General features: G+C 43.7%; 1 protein-coding gene across 1 annotated transcript in view; it reads right to left on the minus strand.

Annotated features, from left to right (window-relative positions):
• ATOH1 (atonal bHLH transcription factor 1) overlaps positions 1-19,531 on the minus strand; it is a 20,515-nt gene extending 984 nt beyond the window's left edge. Inside the window, 2 exon segments of the mRNA XM_019525880.1 lie at positions 7,456-7,639; positions 19,506-19,531. Coding sequence (XP_019381425.1) covers positions 7,456-7,639; positions 19,506-19,531 — 210 coding nt within the window.
• Between the last annotated feature and the right edge of the window lie 1,546 nt (positions 19,532-21,077).

A 21,077-nucleotide genomic window follows, 5' to 3' on the forward strand; every position in this document is an offset into this window, starting at 1 on the left:
GCGCGGGCCGGGCCCAGTGCCAGAGGCAGGCAGCGCGGGGCGGGGCTGCCCCTGCCCTCCACGGACTTGCCCGGCGCCCGCCGGGGGGCAGAGCCGAACCCCCCCCTCAGGCGCAGGCGGGCACCTGGCAGGGACGCTCAGCTCTTCTCCCCCAGGACCGCTAGGGTTTCCAGTCCCTTCAGCTCCTGGGACGGTTTCCGTGGGAGCAGCCTAGGCTGTCCCTGCACTTGCGCCACCCGGCTAAAAAGCGCTCAGGTAGCCAGCAGAAAGTAGTGGGGAAGTTAGGAGAAGAAGAAAGCAAGGGGGAGGAAACCAGCGCAGGCAGACCAGGTTTTTTTGGTAGATGCGATCTCTTTTATTAGACCAACTAAATCGCTAGGAAAATTGTTCTTTGCAAGCTTTTGGGTGCAAGCTTTCAGGCACAGGGAGAAATCGCTCTGTGCCTGAAGAAGGGTGGTTGTGCCCCAAAGCTTGCAAAGAACAATTTATTTAGTTGGTCTGATAAAAGATATTGTATTTACTCAAAGAACCTGGTCTGCCTGTGTCCTTAGACCAACACAGCTACAGCCAACAGCCCTCAGGAGAGACAGACACATTCAAAAGAAGGAGAGAGGGACCAGCTCAAGTCTGCAGTCACTGGTGGCAGGGTGGGAAAAAGGAACAAACCTCTCCCTAGAGCCAGAGACTTGCTAACAAAATAGGTGTGCACCCCGTGGTCTATTCTTGCATGTTTTCTTATCTGACAGCACTATCTGTGGGGAACTCATCTGCTAACCAGAGAGAGAGGGACCAAGAATATGAAAACTGGTGGAATTCTATTTTTTCTCCCTCTGCAAGTTAAATCAATGTGATGTTTACATTCTTTTGTTTTTTCCTTTTACAAAACTAAAAGACAGCTAAAATTACTTAGCTACCTAGATAATCAGTTTAGAGGAACCCTATAGCAAACCAGTTTCCACTCCTTTCTGCCCTTAGTGGGGGAAGACAGGGACAGTTAAGCTGCCTGTAAAATTCTACCTTCACGTTTTCCATGGATTTCACCCTAACACGTGGAAAGATGGAAGTATAGTTGACACTGAGGCCTCACCCTTTAATGCTGTCCGAATGGGCAATGTTAGCCTCTCACCTGGTTCCCATGTTTGCTTTGATCCTTTTCATGTAGTTGCTATAATATCATAATTTGGCCAAGCATGTATGTCCGAAAGTTGGCTTTGATTTAGTGAAACCATTATATAACTCCTTAAGTAAGTAATCACTTTTAGAGTATTGTTTGTATAATCAAATAATGCATAGGTTTCCAGGGAGGGCTGCATGGCACTAGAAGTATCTGGAAACTATTTCTTTCCTGCTTTGATTTTCTGTACCAGAAGACTAAACAATGACAAATCTCGAGAAAAGGCAATTTCACAAGAATCCAAAGCCTAATTCTTATATCGAAAGGAACAACAACGATGATGATGACAACAACAACGACAATAATAACAACAGCTATCCTTGCTTCCACAGGAGAAAAAAACCCACACCTCTCCAGAGTGCAAAGGAGCAAGATTCAAAGTAGCTTTCAGATCACATATGTATCTTTGAAAAATTGAAGGCTCAGCCCAGCAAAACCAGGGAAAAATAATGGCAGATACAGAAATATGGAGCAGGAAAGTCATACACAATGAATACGAGAACCTGTAAAACTGTTTCCCAAGTTACAGGTCTATGAAGGGCTGCAGTCTAAGATTTTTCTGAAGGCAACAGATAAAATGAAGGATTTTAAATCGACTCTGACCTTAGCTGGCATAAGTTACCATTTTAAGCCCATTCCTGTTTCAGTAGGAAACTCCCTACATCCATGGGATTTTATATCTCTTTCAGCTAAGGACCCAATTCTGCTATTCTCACATGATTTCAGTATACATAGAAGTAGAACACCACGTACATGATTCATTTGTACCAAAAATTCATGTGTCAGAGAGATGTTACGACAAAGATGATTTGGTTGACTTTAACTTGCTCTACTAAAGAATGTGGTTGTCACAAGGCTGAACATTCTGATGTCTTTTTTTCTTTAAACAAAATAAAACAGCAACAAAAAATGCACCCACCTGCTTAGTGGAACCCACTGCCCTTAGTTGCTTATTCTCCTGTACAGTAGATGAGGAGCATTAGAACCAGAATCACATAGTTGCTATACTTAGACTCATATCTACAGGAAGCTAACAGTAGCAGGAAATTGCTTCAGATAGACAAGAGGGATTTAGGTACCTCAGTCTCTCATGGGGATACAGGGAGGTGCCTACTTCTTTTTGCGATTAACAGTGTTAATCCCTCTCCTTGAGTTAGATGCCTATTTCCATCCTTCCAACCCCTTTCACAGGGGAGGGAGGCAGAGAGAAGAAAAGAGGCAGAGAAAGAAGGGAAAAAGGCAACGAAAGTGGATGGACATTTTTTCCAGAATATCTAAAACACTCACTGGAGCAGGAACTGGAATGCAGGCAACTTGTCTCTCAGAGATGAAAGTCCAAAAGTTTAGGATGTAGATTCATGCCCGATTTCTTTTGCCCATGGAGTTTTGGCAACATCTTTCAGAAGCAGGCTCTTATAGTTTAAGGTGCCACCCTGCCCTGCCTTATGTTCAGTTTAGAACCTTCTTATTTGGGCAGGCTCTTAGTAGGCATGTTTAAGGTTTGGCCTGGAGTCCAGGGGATTGTCTTATCTGTTCTTATGACTTGTTTATATTGCAGGGTGCCCCGAGCCTTTTAAAGGGAGGGTGGCATAGAAATCAAATAAACAAATGTAATAGAAAAGAGAAAAGCAGTGTGTTTGAGGACCTACATTTTGCGTTTTGGTGCCTACATCATTTAGTGGCCCCACCCTTTTTCTGTAGCTAATACATTTTCTCTGTCTAATAAGCGCACACACTTTTTCCCATTTCTCCTTCCTTGCATGTAAGGCTTTCCACTAACAAGATAATTTATTTTTCAAGAAACAGGCGTTTAATACCAAGAATGAAGTACTGAGAGATGCTGAGCATCTGAAACTCTGTGTCTGCTATGCCAGTTTCAGCACCTGTTCAGCACTTTGGAACAAACATGCCATACATTTCCAGTTGCGGGAGAAGCCACCTGCCCTCTGGAGAAAAGCAAGCATGGGATAAACTGGTGGTATTCTGCAAAACTTCCTTTTTAAAAGTGTGTGTACATGTGTTTGAATGTGTTCATATGTGTGGGGGGGAGGGGCTACAAGTCCCCTCTGTTAAGAAGAGTCATTCAGTACCTTTTTCCCACCTTGTGCTTCCAAGCTTCATGACATTAGTCTATTAGTGCTGGTCACGTGTCCGTGTCTCAGTTTCTTCTAAAGGAATGTACCCTTCCACCCTTGTGGACAGTCATACAATGGTATATAACTCCCTGGCTAAAATGCAGTAAAAATTTGTATCCTTTTCAGTTTCACGAAAGCCGAACACGTCACAATTCTTCACTTGACTGAGCAGTCCCATCAAACCCTTGTTGCTAAAGAGGAAAGTTTGTGCATTCCTGTACCTATTTCAATTAAACATCCTTCAAGATAGAGCTATATTCCCCATGGTCTTTGTATGCAAAACCCCCTTGATAGTTCCATCTGAATTTGACCCTTCTTTTCTGGGCTGCCTTCTGCTTGAACTCCTAGCCTCCTGTCCCTGAAGTCTTTTCTGGGCTTAATTTCTAAGCTAACACTCCTATGAACTCCATGAACATCACTCCCACTGGAACTAGTCCTTCTTTAGCTTTTATTGGAGCAAGGGGTGTGTCTACACATGCAATTAATGTGCCTGAATTTTCTCTGTAGAAAATTCAAGCTCATTAAAGCACTCCTGGGCACATGTCTACACATGCACCTGCCCTGGGAGCAAATTGTTCCTAACAGAGCAGCTCAGCCCAGCCCAGCTCAACCCAGGGCTACTCCTGCCCTGCTCTGCCCCCTGCAGCAGCCAGGGGGAGCTCCAGGCTCCCCAGATGCCAGCTCCTAGCTGTCTCAGCTCTGGGGGAAGCCCCAATCTGTGTGGTGGTGGAGAGGGGGTGGGGAGATGTCCCTGTTCTGTGGGCAGCTCCTTACCAGCCATGGGGAGATCAGGGCTGGCCCCAAGCCCAAGGAGACAGAAGCAGCTGTCATAGTCTAAGGCACAGTAAAGAATCTCCTGTAGAGCCATCCAAGTTGTTCAAGAAGAGAAACTTGTTAAAGACCAGATCTGATAAAATTCTGGTGACAGCATTTGTTAGGCACTGCAATCCCTAACTTTAAGGTACCTGGCCAAGAGTAGTACCCAGAAGCTCATGTTAGCTGTCCAGGCGCTCTATAAAATGCACGAAAGAGGCACCTCAGAATTGGATCCACAATAGCCACCCCTCTGAGTCAGAAGCTGCTTGTGGGTAGTCAAGATAATGTGATAAGCACAGGCACTCCTCTGAAACCCTGCCTTTATGTGCCTTCATCCCCCAGAGATTCACAACCTGCAATCTTCTCCTAAAGGTAAGCACATTAGCTAAGCACGGGACACTTTTTTTATGATCTGGTCCCCTTCATCATAGCTTCACGGTTCCTTCATGCAGGAATTGAAAAAGGTTCAATCTCCTCCTCTGCCCAAACACATTCAAACTCACAACTCTCAGGAGAATGCCAGATTCATCAATCTATAGGCCCTGCTGTCTTTTCTTCCTCCTCTGAATGTGTTCTAAAATGGCAGATTGGAAGGAGCCAAGTCCCATCTATGTATCTACTGGGCTTGTCCAACAGAGTCCCTCAAGGACTGTAGATGGCGAATGCCTTGTTTCTGAACCCTGGTTAGATTTAGGCATGTGATGGGCCCTGTTAATGCCTAGACATGCACAAAAATGTAAATCTTGGTGCCTGGGTAACCTTGAAGTTAAAGAGTGAATCATCTATGGAGTCTTGCCACCAGTGGTGGGGGGTTTTGGAAGGCAGTTTTGGACTTATGCAGAATTCAGGTGTCCAAATCCTTTATTGGGTGATGCTTTATAAAGTGTCACATGACTTCAAAACTAGCCTGGCCTACTTTTAAAACAACAAATAAAACTCACAAGTGTTTTCTCAGGATTGCTTAAAAGAAAAAGGAAATGATTAGTTTGGACTCAAGATGATGTACAAAAGTTGGTGTGACAGATTTCTCTCTGTCACACTGAAATCTTTTTTGGGGTTCAAGTTAGAACAGCTCCCAAAGTGACTTCTAAGAAAAAAAATTAAACTTGGCATATTTACATTGGCACTTTTAATTTAAAAACCCAACACAGTGTCATTAACCACAAGATTATCCACACTCTACAAATGCTTTACTCAAGTGAACAGTATGATTTAGCATAAAACTAGGGGCATAGTATGACCCCCAAGACAAACATGTTTTTTGGAACAGGCAAAGAATTTTCAAGCTAAGAAGGGAAGGAGAAAGCATAATACGGGCACATCTACACAAGATACTTTACTGCGTAGCAGACTATTTTGCTGTCCAGTAAAGTATCAAGTCTACATGTGTGCAGAAATTAGAGCACAGAAGATTAATTTACTGTGCTGCTGGATAGTCCCATCAGATACAAGTGATATCTGACAGCACAGTAAATTACTGAACTTAAATGCACGTGTAGATGGTGACATCAGGATTAGTTTACTCCAGCTCATATTGAGTTGGAGTATATTCAGCCACTTTAATTAAACATGTATGTGTGCCCACAGATACCCCAAACTCCAGCATGGGCTAAAAGTAATGAACAACATCATGGCAAAGTAATGAAATGGAGAAGGCTTATTAATGTGTTTGAACTTTACTACCTTTCGAGGCACTGGTTTTGCCTGTCTTGCACAATAACCTGTTTGCACAGCATATGAGGACATGGAAAGTTACCATTTATTGCAGATTTAGATTCTAAAATTTATTGAAAAATCTATGTTGGTATTCAATTCTTGTTTTTAATACAAGCATTTACTTTCTTGCTCACTGAGCTTTCCTGCTACATTCGTATACATGAATTTTCTAACAGGGATGGGATAAAAAACTAATGACAAAGTCAACAGCTATGCTAGAACTGAGGTCAAAGATTTATTTGCATATATATCTACAAACAAGACTTCTCTCTGCCACGCTGTACAATAGCTTTTATTAACCAATTATAGTCTTATTGATGTCATTGTTTTCCTTCTGATCATTTTTGTGTCCCCTGAGTCACAACTTAAAACTTAAATACAGGGTTATTTTGTAAAAGTAATCCCTTAGAAATCAACAATATTAATTTCAGAGACTCAAGTAATTATGTGCACAAATGTTTGCAGAATTGAGGGCATTGGGACTGAAAGTGATTTGATACATAGATGCTGGGTCAGATCCTTAAAGGAAATGGGAGCTTTGCCAGGTCTTGTGTATGTTGCAAAATACGTGTGATACTTCTGATCGATAGGGACACAGGTAGGGTTGTTAATAAAATCCCTAGCCTCAGGGCCTTAGAGACAAAGGATATGTTATTTCTCCTAACATATATAGCTGTAGAACTAATGACAGATTGGGCCTCTCTTGAACATTTAGTTACATGAAACTCCTACTGCAGTTTGGAAAAACTGTTAAAACAGTAATAGATTATTTTAAAGTTAAGTTATACACTTGGATTCAGTTTTAGAAACTACATATTAATTCCGGACCTGATCCTGGAAAATTCTGAGAACCTTCAGTTTCCAGTAAAGACAGTGTTATTGTGCATGATATTGGATCACATCTCAATTGGTGACACAGCAGATCCAGCTCTGATATTAGCAAACATAGAAGTCAGCTTCAGTGGGAGCTGACTGTTCTCTATCTCTATCCCTAGATACATGCTTTTACATATCTCTCCTTACCCAACTTACAAAGGACCTATTCTCCATTCTTTGAGTACGTAAAACTCCTACTAAAGTGAATGGATGTATTCTTTGATTTGCTTGATATTTAAAGCTTTTGCAATTACCTAAACAAATACTTTACACAAGGGAGGACAGAGTAAGAAGTTGTCAGACTCATCTCAGACAAGCCAGCATGTTGGTATTGCCTCCAGCTAAAACACTCATGAAAAATAGAGACGATTAAACATGCTCATTTTTGCAACTAGAATGCTTTACAGTGTTCTTTGAAATTAAAAGTAGCTATCTTTAAATTCACTTGTGGCTTCTTTTTTAAAAACTGTTTTGCCACCACTCAAAGGGAAAATATAATACTTCATTGAAACCCATTACTCTATATATGTATATATCCGCTATGCACGCACATGCATGCAGAGTCAAAGTCAAAGGCAGTGGGTGGTTTGTGTCAGGGTTGGGTTTAGCTCTACTCTCCCAGAATAAGATAAATGTAAGTGATGAAGGACTCCTGGGGTTGGCTAACTCATTTTGTATTCAACACTGCCTAGCCCTTTTCTCTTCTCTTTCTCTCTCTCTTTGTATGTTCAAGCCTACTTGAGTTTCTTTTTTTCTTTTGTAGAACTTGGTTCTTTTGATGTGATTCAAGGCACGCCCTGTTGCAAAGAGAACTTCACAGGAATCGGAAACATAAGCACACCGGTCTGAAACATTACTGTACAATAGCAAGAATGTATCAAGCCTTGAAGATGAACCTTCTTTTTCCAGGAAAGTATCAAAGCTTTCAAAGGGGGAAAAAAATAAAACAAAAAAATATTGAAACACATTTTGGGTGCATTGCTCATGCACTTTAATAGAATTTCCATTTACTTCTACAAGTCATTTGCCTAATTAAGTAGCAAGTTAGAAACATAGATCTGGAACAATATCAGTCTATGTGCATAAAAACTAAGTTATTTAAAAAGAGATGACTATAATTTGGATAAAGAAACTTGCCACATTGTCTAAAAGTATACACTAGAACATGGATCTGAGATAAATTTGATGATAATTATTAGTGTAACCCCACCTTTGAAGTTTAATTGCACATTAAAAATCAATATTTAAAATCAGCATGCCCCACACTGCTCTGTGGTATTGCCACAGATTAAAAACTTGTTTGACTTTTTTCCCCTCCCTAGAGGGAAGACAGACAATATAATTCAGATACCAAAGCAGCATCCCAGAGCCTTACACAAATCCCTAGATTATTTCCTTTATCTAACCATCAAGTTCTCAATATAGTTAAATATGGGACAGAATTTTCATAATAGACCAGCATGGGATTAGAAAAGGCAACTGTGACTTTGATCAGCATGGGATTTGCAAAGGCAACTTTGACATTGACTCTGCATGCGTGTGTGCCTAGCAGACATATACATATACAGAGCAATGAGTTTCTGAAGTATCATATTATCCCTCTGAGTAGTGGCAAAAGTATTTTGTTTGTTTTTTAAAGCCACAAGCGATTCAGGTTTCCAATTCTCATTGAATTGTGACACTAACTCATATAGATATATTTGAAAAAATTTACAGTAATGTACATACATCCAGAGAATTCTAAATACAGATTTACCTTATACATTTCCATCAGCTGTTCATATACACAATTCCAAAGCTACAGTTTTATAGCACAACCGCTTTGTATGTACTCTGTATGTAAGTGTAATTCTTAACTTCATCTACAGTATAAATAAAGATCAGTTAAAAACACATCATTTGTTCAGAATAATGTAAGATTAAAGTTTTAAAATTAATAGAGGTCAGACTGTAAATTTAGTTCATGTTCACACACACATGAAACATAACTGCTCAATCAAAATTTGTTCATTTATAACCCATTTTCCATTTTTAATTGTACCTAAATTAAGGCCAGATTTTTCAAACCATTTCTCCCATATGTAACATTTACTTATGCGAGTAGTCCCAGTAAAATCAGCATGACCCCAACAATGCAAAGCCATCTGCATGCATGAGCCATTTGACCCAGATTTGCAGGTTGAGGGGCTGTAAGTGTATATAAGTGAACATCCTTATTAATTCATTAGTACTTTGAGTGTGTATTAGGCTAGATTTAAAGATTTCCACAGCCACAATTTTAAAACATTTTTCCTTCACAGAATTCAGTTAGAATTCAATTCTAATTCAGAGCTTTACTCTCCCAGTCCTAGGAGTCTTCTGCAGATTGCCCAACATATACAGTCCTACTGAAGTTAGTGAGAGTTGGAGCACTTATCATCACCATGATTCACTCAGAATCTTGCAAGATCAGGCTTTCAGCAGTGATATTTAAATGGTTAAATTTAACACCATACCATGAGTACCACAGCAGTTGTAATGAGTTATCAAATGATGCTGCTGAGATGGTACAGGACAGAATAGGGGACAAACAAAAAAAAACCAAACAAACCCTTCTTTCTTTCATTTGAAGAATTAAACTAAAATGTTTTATGGTTCTGAAACATTAATATACATGACTAGAATCAGAAGCAGAAATGAAAAAAGATACTGCTAAGGTTCACTGGGCACATCTACACATGAAATTAATGCAAACGAAAAAACTCCAGCGCATATCATGCAGGACTTTACTGCTCCTGGGTGTCACGTCTTCAAATGTGCCTGGGATGGCAGCATGTTGAGCCAGGTCTCAACAACCCCAGCTGGCAGAGGGCCCAAGGGGTCAATCTGCTAGCCCAGGGCTGCTTCAACCTGGCTCAACATGCTGTGGAGGGGCTGGCTGGGGCACAAGGGTGCTCCAGTGCAGGGCTAGGTGGCAGGCAGCTCCGCACTAAAGCACCCTTGTGCCCCAGCCAGCCCTGTCAGTGTCTACATATGCATTGCTGTGCATTAAAAATGCTGGTATATAGTACTTAGATTTAAAAGTACTAACCTGCAACAGAGTAAATTAGTTTCCTGCAGCCTAATAGGGCAGCATGTATAGACACTGAGACTTTCCTGTGGAGCTAATTAGACAGTTCCACAGTAAATGTTGTGTGTAGCTGTGACCACTGAGATCTGGATTGTGACCTAAAGACTATTCAGGTAGTACTTCAGACCAAAGGCTCTGTCAACCTCAGGAAAAAGACTATTTGTGTGTGGAGGGGAACAGGGTGGGAAAATAGAGGGGAAAGGAAGCAAGGATGAGTATTCCAGAGAGGCCCAAATAAATTTGGACAAGAGTTTAGGTTAGACTCTATACTGTTGGGGGGCATATCCAATCTCACCCCACAATTGGGCTCTTAGAGGACAACTAATGGAGAATACAAGAATAGAAAGTAGGGTTAAATCTGGAGATTTTCCTTTGAGAAGGAGGGTTGCTTTGTGCTTTGAGCCCTGGACTTGGACTCAAGAGATCTGTAGATCAGTTTATGGCCATGCAAAAGACTATTTTTCTTTTATGCTTCAGTTTCTCTTCTGGGAAATGGCAATAATACTATTTCTTCCACTTTAGCTTTCTGTTTCTATTGTAAGCTCTTTTGGGCAGAGACTATGTCTATTATGTGTGTGTGCATTGTACCAAGAGGCCTCAGTCTGGTAGGTACTACTGTAATAAAATACTTTGTAAGCACTTCCTATTATATTTGTTTTGTCAAACATTTTAATGAAGAAAATTATAATGTGTTTTCGGTATGCTAGTAATAAATATATTTTAAGTAATAAAACTGCTACTCGTGATAAGGTATTCAATTTACAGTGTATACATAAATAAATAAATGTAGCTTTTGAGTGTATAAATAAATAAAGGATTATATACAAGTTTTAGAAAGGAGTTTTTCTTTCAACTATTCTGTTTTTAAATGTAATTTATTTTTTTCAAAACTATAATTTATGCCATCCAGTCCATTAGAGTATAATATAATTGGGTGCCATCAGCACTCCCCTGCCACTGATTTGCTACACATTGCATAGGTCTAAATAGAAATGAAATATGGAAAATTTTCCTCATTCTTTTTATTCATGGGGAAAAATAATGATTTATCCAAACTAGAACTTTCCAGAAGTGTACTAATTTTAATGAACCTTTTGTTGGAAATGTTTTAGGTCCAGGATATAACTTACCATCTAACCTGGGGGTTTGGGCAGGGGGAGGAAGGGCAAGAATATGACCTTACATTGGTCCCTAGTTTGGAACAATCACCTGGGATACAGGAGATTTGGGTTCAAACCGTTGCTCAAATTCAAATGACAGACTTAAATTTGAATCTCCCATATTCCTGGCAAGTGCCTGCATCACCAGGCTATTGGGTCTTCTCTCACAATCACCTTTTTGCTAACACAATATTTTGAAAATTCTCAGGTTCATTTGAGAGAAGAGGAACCATATCTGCAGCCAAGCAGGAAGAAAACTAGGTGGTGTTTTCAAAGGAAAAAACGTTAATTGAGTAACTGCAACCTGCCCTAGGGACAAGTGGCCCAGTTCAATCCCCCGGCTAACAAAATCTGAACCTGACTCCTTCCCTAGATCACAACCCTCTATTCCCACAAGGCCCTGCCTGCCCAGTGAAATTTGTTTTGCTTGCCCAAATATTAATCTTCCTCCAAGCAGGCATACTTTGTCCCCCCACCTCTTACTCACTGACAGACCTACCCCAGGCATTTTTGTATCCAGAAGAAAATTCTATTGCACCAGCACCCAGACAAGCTTTCAGGAACTCATATTAGTTTACAGACAGGCAAATGACAGAGAAAGTCAATGATACAGCATCAACCCATCCTAGATTACCAACTGAACAATTCTTTGCTGAGGTGGCTTTGATTTTAACGTACCTCTCCCTCTGTTTTTCCAGAAGATTTTTTTTAGAAATTACTGTTGGATGCTTGTTTCCTTTCTACTCTCTCCGTTTGCTTGCTGCCTTCGTGAATAAAAAAATGAATCCCATTACTGGTTGCAGTGGGTTCTCAAAGTAGTATGTGGCCTTCAAATAAAAAAAGATAGAAGTGTCGTATGCAAAAGAGATTGCAATAGTCTCTCTTGTCCCACTGAAGAGTATCAAACCACACTGAAAAGGATAGCTGCAATAAATAATTGTGGGCGGGTCCCCACATGCAGGGGCATAATGCTTGTGGAGCCACAAACCACTTTGTGGCACCACAAACCACAGGTGGGGAATGTGAAAATGAGCACTGTGCTGCATATTTGCAGTGGGTGGCAAAATTTGTACTGGGAAATCCCAGTACCAAAAAAACCCAAAACCTCCAGAGGAGAAAGCAGCACAAAGCATTGGTCAGTAGTGTGCACCAGAACAAACAGCAGGCTAGCCATCCAGAGCAATACTGCCTGTTGGCCAGGCTCTGCTGCACCAAGACACCAGGTAATCCTGATGGGGCCAGAACAGGTGCTGGCGCCAGCCTCCCCTACCCAGGACAATTTGCTGCACACTGACACTCTCATGCAGAGCGTGTGATGGGGCACAAATTTGCTGCACAAATTTGCTGCTTTTTGTGCCTCTATAAGTGCATATGCCCTCCATGTAGGGACCAGCCCTGTGAGTCACTACAATCACAAATACCATTTGAATTAGAATATTGGTGTTTATGACCTAAATTCTATTTCTTGATCCCTGCAGTGGCTTGTAGGAGCAAGGGGACTGGTGTAAATCCACCTGAAATGGATTTGTGAGAACCTATCTGCCAGGAGATCTGTACTCTGCATGTGTCCTGGAGCTGTGGTCTCTGGGCATTCTGTTTACACGAGGAGGGAGGTAGGAAGGACCTGTACTGTATGCAGGGTTCAAATTATGGGGGGGCTCAGGAGATGGGGGCTAAGCTCTCCCATAAGAGACAAGAGCCCCCCTGTAAGATTTGAAAATCATAACCAGGGGCGGGGGTCTCCAATTTTTTAGGGCATCATGATGGGCAGCCCATTTTTTTTTTTGCAGACACCTCCCCCCCCCAGAGTGGAAGTGAAATTCAAACCCTGACTATATTCCTGGAAAATAAACATGTTAAAACTCTGGTTTCAATGTAAGGGAATTCCCAGGGACCCATCCTGGGCTCCCGCTAACCCCATTTAAAGCACTTGGGTCAGGTGCAATAGCACATGGGGACAACAGCAAGGACATTCTTCTAGAAGAGCCAAACTAGGGCTGATGTATAGGTGACATGAAGCAACCTCCATCTCACATTTACATGTCATTCCCTCCTTCTTGACAGTACTCTTCAAAGAGGTCTCCCTAAACTAGGAGCCTGCTTCCTGATACAAGAGGTACAGTTATTTTGAAAGGGCTTTGCCCTGCTGGGGGAAAGGTAGGAGAAAAAGGGAATCCTGCCTTGTTCATGTGGAGGAGAAGCCGTCCCTTCCTCAAACATGGATCTTGTCTCCCAGGGCGGTGATATAAATCCATGCAGTCCGCCTGCTGGGGATTGCCGCATGTGCGTGAAGAGCAGTGCCCCAGCACCCCAGGGGGTGGGTTCGTTGCATAAGAAGCAGTGTCAAACCCCTGCCCCGGGCAGCCTGATGCTGACACCGGGCCTCTGTGCTCTCAGCGCTTCCCCCGCCCGCAGCCTGGGGCCCCGGGGAGCTTCCCCGAGGGCTTTGAAACATGATCGGCCAACTAGCTGCATAACCCAGTCCCTCGTCCGCTGCGCCGTGGCAGAGAGCAGCGGCTTGGCCGCCGCGGGAGCCGGCGCCCCGCTCCTCCAGGGCAGGGGCAGCGGGAAGGACTCCAGGGCGGTTTTCCTCAGTGGGCGCGGGAGGGCAGCAGCGCCCCGCGGGGCAGGGCAGGGCACTCGCGTTGCAGCGGGCAGAGGCCGGGGCGGTGGGCCCCGGGCCGGAGGGGAGCCGAGCCAGGCGCCGCCAGCCCCTCCGCCAGCGCTGCAGGGGAGCCCTCGTGTGTGTGCACGGGGGTGTCTGTGTGTGCACGGGTGTGCGCGCGTGTGTGTGCGCCTGGGTGTACGGGTCTCTGTGAGTAGATGTGCGTGCACGTGTGTATGGGTCTGTGTATGCATGTGCGCGCGCGTGTGTTGGACTTCAAGCCTCCCCCCCACCAGACACACGCAGCGATTCAGCAGCCCGGCGCGGGTGCCATGTGCTGTGAGAGGGGCGAAGAGCGGGTCTGTGGCGCCTGGGGCCGGGTCTCCCCACGGCTGCCTTCCCTGCAGCCTCTCTGGTGGGTTTTGTGTCCCAGGGTTGTCCCTATGCAAACAACAGGTTGGATATTGTAGGTGTGGGTTATTAAAGTGTCCCCGGGACAATAGCAGTCTGTGTCCCATTCGCAACGCTCGGATGGCTCTTTGCAGAGCGCACACAAAATGTGACACGATGTTGGCTTCCAACATTATTCAGTCTGCATAGCAGCAAACCCAGGCCTGTCTCCCTGGAAATCCAGCCCTACCATCCCGAGCCCCGTGTGCTCGTGCGAGGGCGGGCCCGGGCACCCCGGCACACACCCGCCCGGCGGTGACCCTCGCTGGGGCCCAAAAGAAAGCGCTTCGAGGGGGCGCCCCCCTCCCGCGCCGCCGCCTTGTCCCCCACAGCTTCCCCCGGGCCGCCCCCACGAGCCCTTTTCTGGTTCTTTCCTCCTGTTGGAGGCGGCGGGGAGTCGGGCCCGGCAGAGCCCCGCGGCCGCCACTTGCAGCCGCCGCAGGGGGCTGCCCGAGCCAGCGAGACCCCAGCGCAGGGCAGCCGCATCCGCCCACAAAGGCTCGAGCGGGGTCGTGTGTGTGTGTGTGTGTGTGCGCGCGCGTGTCAGGGTTGTCCCTGCATAGACCCCATCCCTTGCCCAGAGGGGACAGCCGGGGCTCGCGCTCTCTTCCCAGGACACGAATGACTGGCCTCCCCTGAGGGAGCGCGGAGAGGAGTCCCCCAGCACAGCGCACGCTGCAGCGATCCGTCAGCCTGCGCTGTCATCGCCGCATCTTTCCACCCTGCCCGCTTGGAAGCAAATCTTCCGAGCCAGGGGAAGAGTTAAAGCCGGGACATGGTTTCCTGCCACGCTCCTGAGAGAAGCCGGTGCTTCTGCAGGGTTGTGTCACTGAGGCGGCGCCCCGGGAGCCCGCCCGGGCACTCAGCCAAGGTGCCAGTGGACACAGGCGGGCTGCCCGCCTCAGTGATACCACAGCGCCACCAGCTGGGCCACGGGGGCTCAGGCACGAGCAGAGGCCGGGCATTGCACACAAGCCTGCCCTAGCTACCAAAGGGCAAACGTGACGTTTATTTTCTACCTTTGGGGACTTTTTACCATCTTTAATTTTCCCTGAGCCCGAGGAAAGGCATGTGTGTCCAAAAGCTTGCAGAAAAATATTTCCTACTTGGTCTAATAAAGGGTATCATCTCTGAACCAAGACTTCTAGGGTTTTGCATTTCTAGTTACCAAAGGGCACTTGAGCAAGACGCCAAAGCCAAGGCGCTAGCGTAACAATGTCAGCCTTCCAGCTGGCTAATAAAGAAAGGAAAGAGAAACCTCGGTGCCATGCCATCTTAGCATCAGGCCTGCCGCCTTGGCACAGCCCGCAACACGCGTCTATCTCCTGCATGGCGAGGGGTGGGCAAGAGGAAACAATAGGTAAAATGAAGCCACTCTGTGTGGAGCAGCCAGTCAGCTAGACAGATCCAAACAACCAAAACATGAGTCAAACAGTGATTCAAAAGGAAAAGCTGTCCCAAGAGGGGGGTGGCGGTGGAAGAAATAATCAGAAAGTGAGATGAGGCAAAGGCAGTTTTAAAGCATTCCTTTGACGATTGAGGACTAAGAGAAGTTAAACACCATCCTGACACCCTGATTCAGCAGTCCATTCTCAGTTTAGCAACTGATCTAAATCCATGTTTAATTTCACCTATTTCACAAAATCAGACTGAGGCCCATAATATCCATAGGGAATCGAGTTAAGCACATATTCAAAGCAGCCATTGTCAGAACACAGTCACATTGCTCTTACTCATCCTAGCTTATCTGTGAAAATGATGTTATCAGCACATTTAAAAGAGAGAGAGCTCTCCAAGGAGAATAATTAAAACACTAAGAAGATTTTTTTAAAAGAATAATAGGATGACAGGCTCCTACCGACCACCAGATATTACAGTAACCATGTAATGGAAAAGTTTAAAAAAATGTATTATAAGAAACATAAAATTTAATCTCGTGTGTATTAATGGAGAAAACACTTGAAGCAGAATGAGCACATAATTAGTATTGTTTCAACTGTGTAAATTCCAGTATTTTGCTCAATATCTTAATTGTCTGATGTCAGGTTCTCAGTTTGTTCCTAGGAAGTAATTAAAGGTAGTAATTCAATTAATTCAAGCCACTAACAAAAATAGACAGCTACAAGTCATACAATAAAGAAATTCCAGTCTCATAATTAAAACCTGGTATTTTAAAGGTATTTAAGACACCTGTGCTTAGAGATAACCAAACATCATTTGAAAGTTTCTCTATTTTGTACTTCTAGTTGAAAGAATGACTATATAAAATAGTACCTTCTCAGCCAGTTCCAGGAGTATCTTCAGCCTTTGTGTGCCATTAGAAGTTAAATCAGTGTTTTGTTACTTTTTTCAGAAAAGATCCCACTCCATCCTTTTTGTGGATCACTGTTTCTTAGATTCCAATTAGACAGCTAATCTGTTTCACCTGTGTAAACCTACTGCAGGCACTCAAGGAGGCACAGAAGTGTCAGTAAAGACATGAGTTGTAAAATGATTATGCTCAACAGGTGACATATGTGAGAAGGAAGAAGCTCAGTTTCAGTTGCAGAGTCCAAGCTACAAATTGTAGGAATGGCAGCTAGTACAAAACTTGTAAAATGTAGCTTATCAATGACACCACTGGAACAGTGATGGAAGGTGGGGCAGGATAGCACCTACTTCATCAGATGCTATCAGATGTAAGATGTCAACTATGGAAGTTTATGCCTTTCTGTGCTACCCTGCCTAACCTTCTTTTGGACTTCAGACTAACATGATTAACTACTTTTCTCAACCCAAGCATGTCACTTTTACATAGGTACTTCTTAGAACAGAACTCCACTTTGGGGAAGTTCTAGTCCTCATTGTCCTCTGTGGCTAAGGCAGGTTCTGGTACTAGTGTACTTCTGCTAAAGGAGGAGAAGGTTCCATCCAAAGGGAAATTATACAGAATGCACATATACCATATGGCTAAATACACAGTCAAAAAGCCCAAGGCTGAATCAATACAAAGGTTAGTCTAAACTGAAGAGATTAAATTGAGAAACAAATGGATATACCTTCACTTTTGATTCAGAAAATGCAGCTACATGCCTGCAGTGGCTTAGGCCAGAAGCCAGAGGGTACTACAGCTGCCTGGCATAGCCAGCATGGCCTCTGTGTTTGCTTCCTCTTTCTGCTGCCCCCAAGGTCTCTGGGATTTGCAGTCCAGAATCACAGAAGTAGAACTCTGCAGGGTTACTCATGACTTCTTTCTGCTTCCAGGTGCCTCTGGGATTTGTAGTCTGCATTAATAGCTGACAGTAACTTCCACTAAGTTTAAAAGGGCAGGGCAGCCCTGTACTCAGGGGAAGTGGGGTTTAGCTAGGGGAAGATGGTTTAACCCTCATCCCTGGCCCCAGACCCCAGCTGGGGTTTACCTGGGGGCAGTCCCTGCCTCCCCCCACCCTACTCCAACTCACCCCTTCTCTGCTGGAGCAGACAGCCCAGCCCAGCCCAGCCCAGGGCTGGAAAGCATGCTGGGATGCTGGGGGACTCTGTTGTAACTTGAATCAGGAAGGGGTCTGGGACAGAAGTTTCATAAACTGGTTTCACCCAGATCAGTTAAGTCTGATACTACATTCAGCCTGGTTTATCTTAAACCAGTTTCAGCCATTTTGAAACTGGTTTATGTGCGTTAAACTTTTGTTCTATTACAGGTTTAAAACAGTTTCTGATGACTTAAACCTATTTATGTATAACTTCTGTCCCTAACCTACATGGTGTGAAGCCCACTGTGTGGGACATGGAGAAACTAAGGTCTTTCCCACTGTAGGCATCCTTTTTTGTTTAGCTGCAGGGGATGTACGAAGGCCCTACACAGGCTACTTTGACCTCTTGGTTTTAGACACTTCCTCAATGGATATGTGTGTGTGTGCGCGTGTGCGTGCATTTATATATTTACATATGCATTTGCTGCATGGATGTTCCTAGTTGTAAAATTGGAGCTGGTCAAATAATCCAAGGGCCTGTCTGAACTCTGAATGGGATCTGGCTTGAGTTAGTTAATATCATTCTTGCTTTCCTCAGGTTTTTCAGCAGGGACAAACTTTCAAAGAGATGAGGTTTTTATTGATTAAGCAAGTGGGTTATGAACAAAAATATTGGTGAATAAGTAAGAATGCTCTCTGTATGATATTTTGGTATTTTTTAAAGTTTCAATTTTCTCAAAGGCACACCATAGCATAAAATAACGTATCTTACATAATCAATAACCAAGCTAATTATTTAGAGGCTGAAAAGTTTGGCATCTACTGACAAATACTTTTGAAGGAATCAGGTTCAGTTTCCAAATGACTCAGAAATATAACTGGCTTAATTTATCAGCTAGTTTACTCACACCATACCACATTTTACTTCATGTAAATACACGTTTTTAATACGCTTTCAGGTATAAGAATCTGTACTGGTATCTACTTCCTGTATTAACGTTTGAAATAAAAGTCCCCTATCTCCCAAATCAGAAGTGACTATGTATAGTTAGTTGTCCTGTGGAGTCTTTCTCCCCCTCCCTGAGCCACCACTTTTGTTATTCCAACATGTGAAGCACCACTCTTTTATCACAGTGGCTCCCCACTGCTCTTTTTCAACAGGCTATGCCCTTTACTGGTGTGCAGACAGTAACATACAGGCCTTGTGAAAGGTAGTCATAGCAGCGCACAGAAGAACCAGTGTCACACTGTGTAGCTTACCTGCCTTGGAAAAGTCCTGCACATACAGATGACTTAAGATGATATATACTCTAGAGCAATGTGTGTTCCTTTGCAGGGATGAGGTAAATATATTCACTACCTGGGGCTCTATTGTTCTTAAACACATCACAGTGCTTTGAGTGAGGTTTATTTTGCTTTGCTCACATTGCCTGTATGGAGGTATTTAAAGTTATACAAACTGCTTAGGAAATGCAGTGTGTTGTTTGATTCAAGAAACAAAGTGTTTCATCATTTGTAAAGCCACAGTTTTGCAGAGAGATAAAAATTATCCAAGCAACAGCAGAAATTATTCTATAAGGCTTCTAAAAATTACAATGGAGACACTTTTCTCTAAACACTGTTTTGTAAATCAACACACTTCACTTGACTATACAACATAAAATGCTTGTTTTACGTTGGCTGTCATCCAGTAATGGTCATTCCTTAAAGAATACGTTGCACATTAGGAATATAAATTTAGTTATTTGTTTTGTTCTTTGTTACATGTTTCTTTTATCTCATTTCCCCATGTGTAAGCAAAATAATTAGTAACAACAGCGGTCAAAAGTGATTATTCTTGCCATGGGCTACAGTGAATATCCATATACACAAAACTGAACAAGACCTCCCCACTGTGTATGTTTGAAGAAGCATGTCCATGGACAGTGGGGGAGGAATACAATTTATTAGCAATGTTGGAGTGCTTTAAGGCTGGTACAGTGATTCTCAACCTCTTTTGCCAGTGTGACTCTTACTTGTCCATCCTCTTTGGATATACCATCCTTGTGAGTGAAATATAATGCAAACCAATTTAAGGATTTTTTGTTTTCAGATTGATGCGGTGCCTCTTCATCCTCAGCAAATCCATACTATGTTTACCAAAGTCATAATATGCTTCCATCCAAGTTGATTTCAGTTACTTCCCCTTTTCTTTTCTCCCAGCTGCACTAGGTACCTGGCTGGAAAGGGAACCAGCTTGTGGAAGGTGCTCCCATGGGTTCAGGTATGGTCAGTGCATTGCCTGTCTTGTTCCCAATGCAAGCTCCCTACAGCCAGACAAGGAAACAGGCAACATAATAGTCAGAAATGTTCTTTCACCTTTTCCCCCCTTGTTTCACCTGGTCTTTTTTCTCATGAAGCAGCAAGTGGAAGGAGAGTCTTATGGTTAAAGTATAGGTATCAGATCCAAGAAACTTGGGTTCAATTCCTTTTTCTGTCTAAAGAAAAAAGGGAAAAACCCTAATCCCTATGGGTGCATCTGTCTACATGAGATGCTTTACTGTACAGCAGACTCATTTGCTGCACAGTAAAGCATCACTATTTACACATGTGTGACAATTAGGGTGCAGTAGACTAATTTATTGCACTGCTGGATAGTCCTGTCAGATATAAGTGGTATCTGGCAGCACAGTAAATTACTGTACTTAAGCACATGTATAGATGGTGGCATTGGGATTAATTTATTCTAATTCAAGTTGAGTTGGAGTATATTTAGTCACATTAACTGCATGTGTAGATGCACCTTTTGTGTTTAAAGCAGGGGTGTCATCCATATAGCCTGTGGGCTGGGTCTGGTGACTAGGCTATCAGTGAGCCAGGGAATTTCAAGCTATGCCCAGTAGCAGGCTTGACCTGTCAAAATCCAGATTCCTGGGGCACTGGTGGATATAACCAGCAGAGGGAAGCAAGGGTTATGCCCATATTGCCTTGCTTGCCCTACTAATTTTTCACCCACAGCCATGTGTGCTGGTTCTACTAGTGCAAATGGCCACCTGACCTGTAGTTGCTTCTCCTTACTTGCTGCTGAGGTGGCTGCTACCACTGCTGCTATTGCTGTATTGTGCTTTGAGCTGGATCTATTCTGAGATGAACCCAGTGGTCCAGTTGTGGCTCACAGTGAAGGGGAGTTTGAAACCCCTGGCCTAGAGCACTGTATGTGTTGCCTCTGTGCCATATCCAGGAGCACTGCCAAGAAGCATACCTTGCTCATTTCCTTCCACCCATTGCATGCCAAATCCTAGTATATCTGACTTTGAGGGCGCAGATAGAAGTGACATTTGCTGTGTGATCAGCCCCCTGAAAGTTTTCTATAGGTGTGCTGTGAAAAAAGTGTACGGGATCAGATGAATGGTACAAAGTGGAGTACCTTAGGGAACTACTGTCAATCCCTCATGGAACTGGAGTCCAGTCCCCATCCCCGTCCCCATCCCCAGTGCTGCCTGCAGGAAGGGAGGGGAGGGAGATTTGCTCAGCCTGATCTGGAGGAGGGGGGTATGTGCATTGGAGTCCCCCTGCCTTGTGCCTCCCCTTCCCCTGCCAGCTTAGGC

The sequence above is a fragment of the Gavialis gangeticus genome, unplaced genomic scaffold (assembly GCF_001723915.1).
Source record: "Gavialis gangeticus isolate Ggan-Ray unplaced genomic scaffold, GavGan_comp1, whole genome shotgun sequence".
NCBI classification, from domain to species: domain Eukaryota; kingdom Metazoa; phylum Chordata; order Crocodylia; family Gavialidae; genus Gavialis; species Gavialis gangeticus.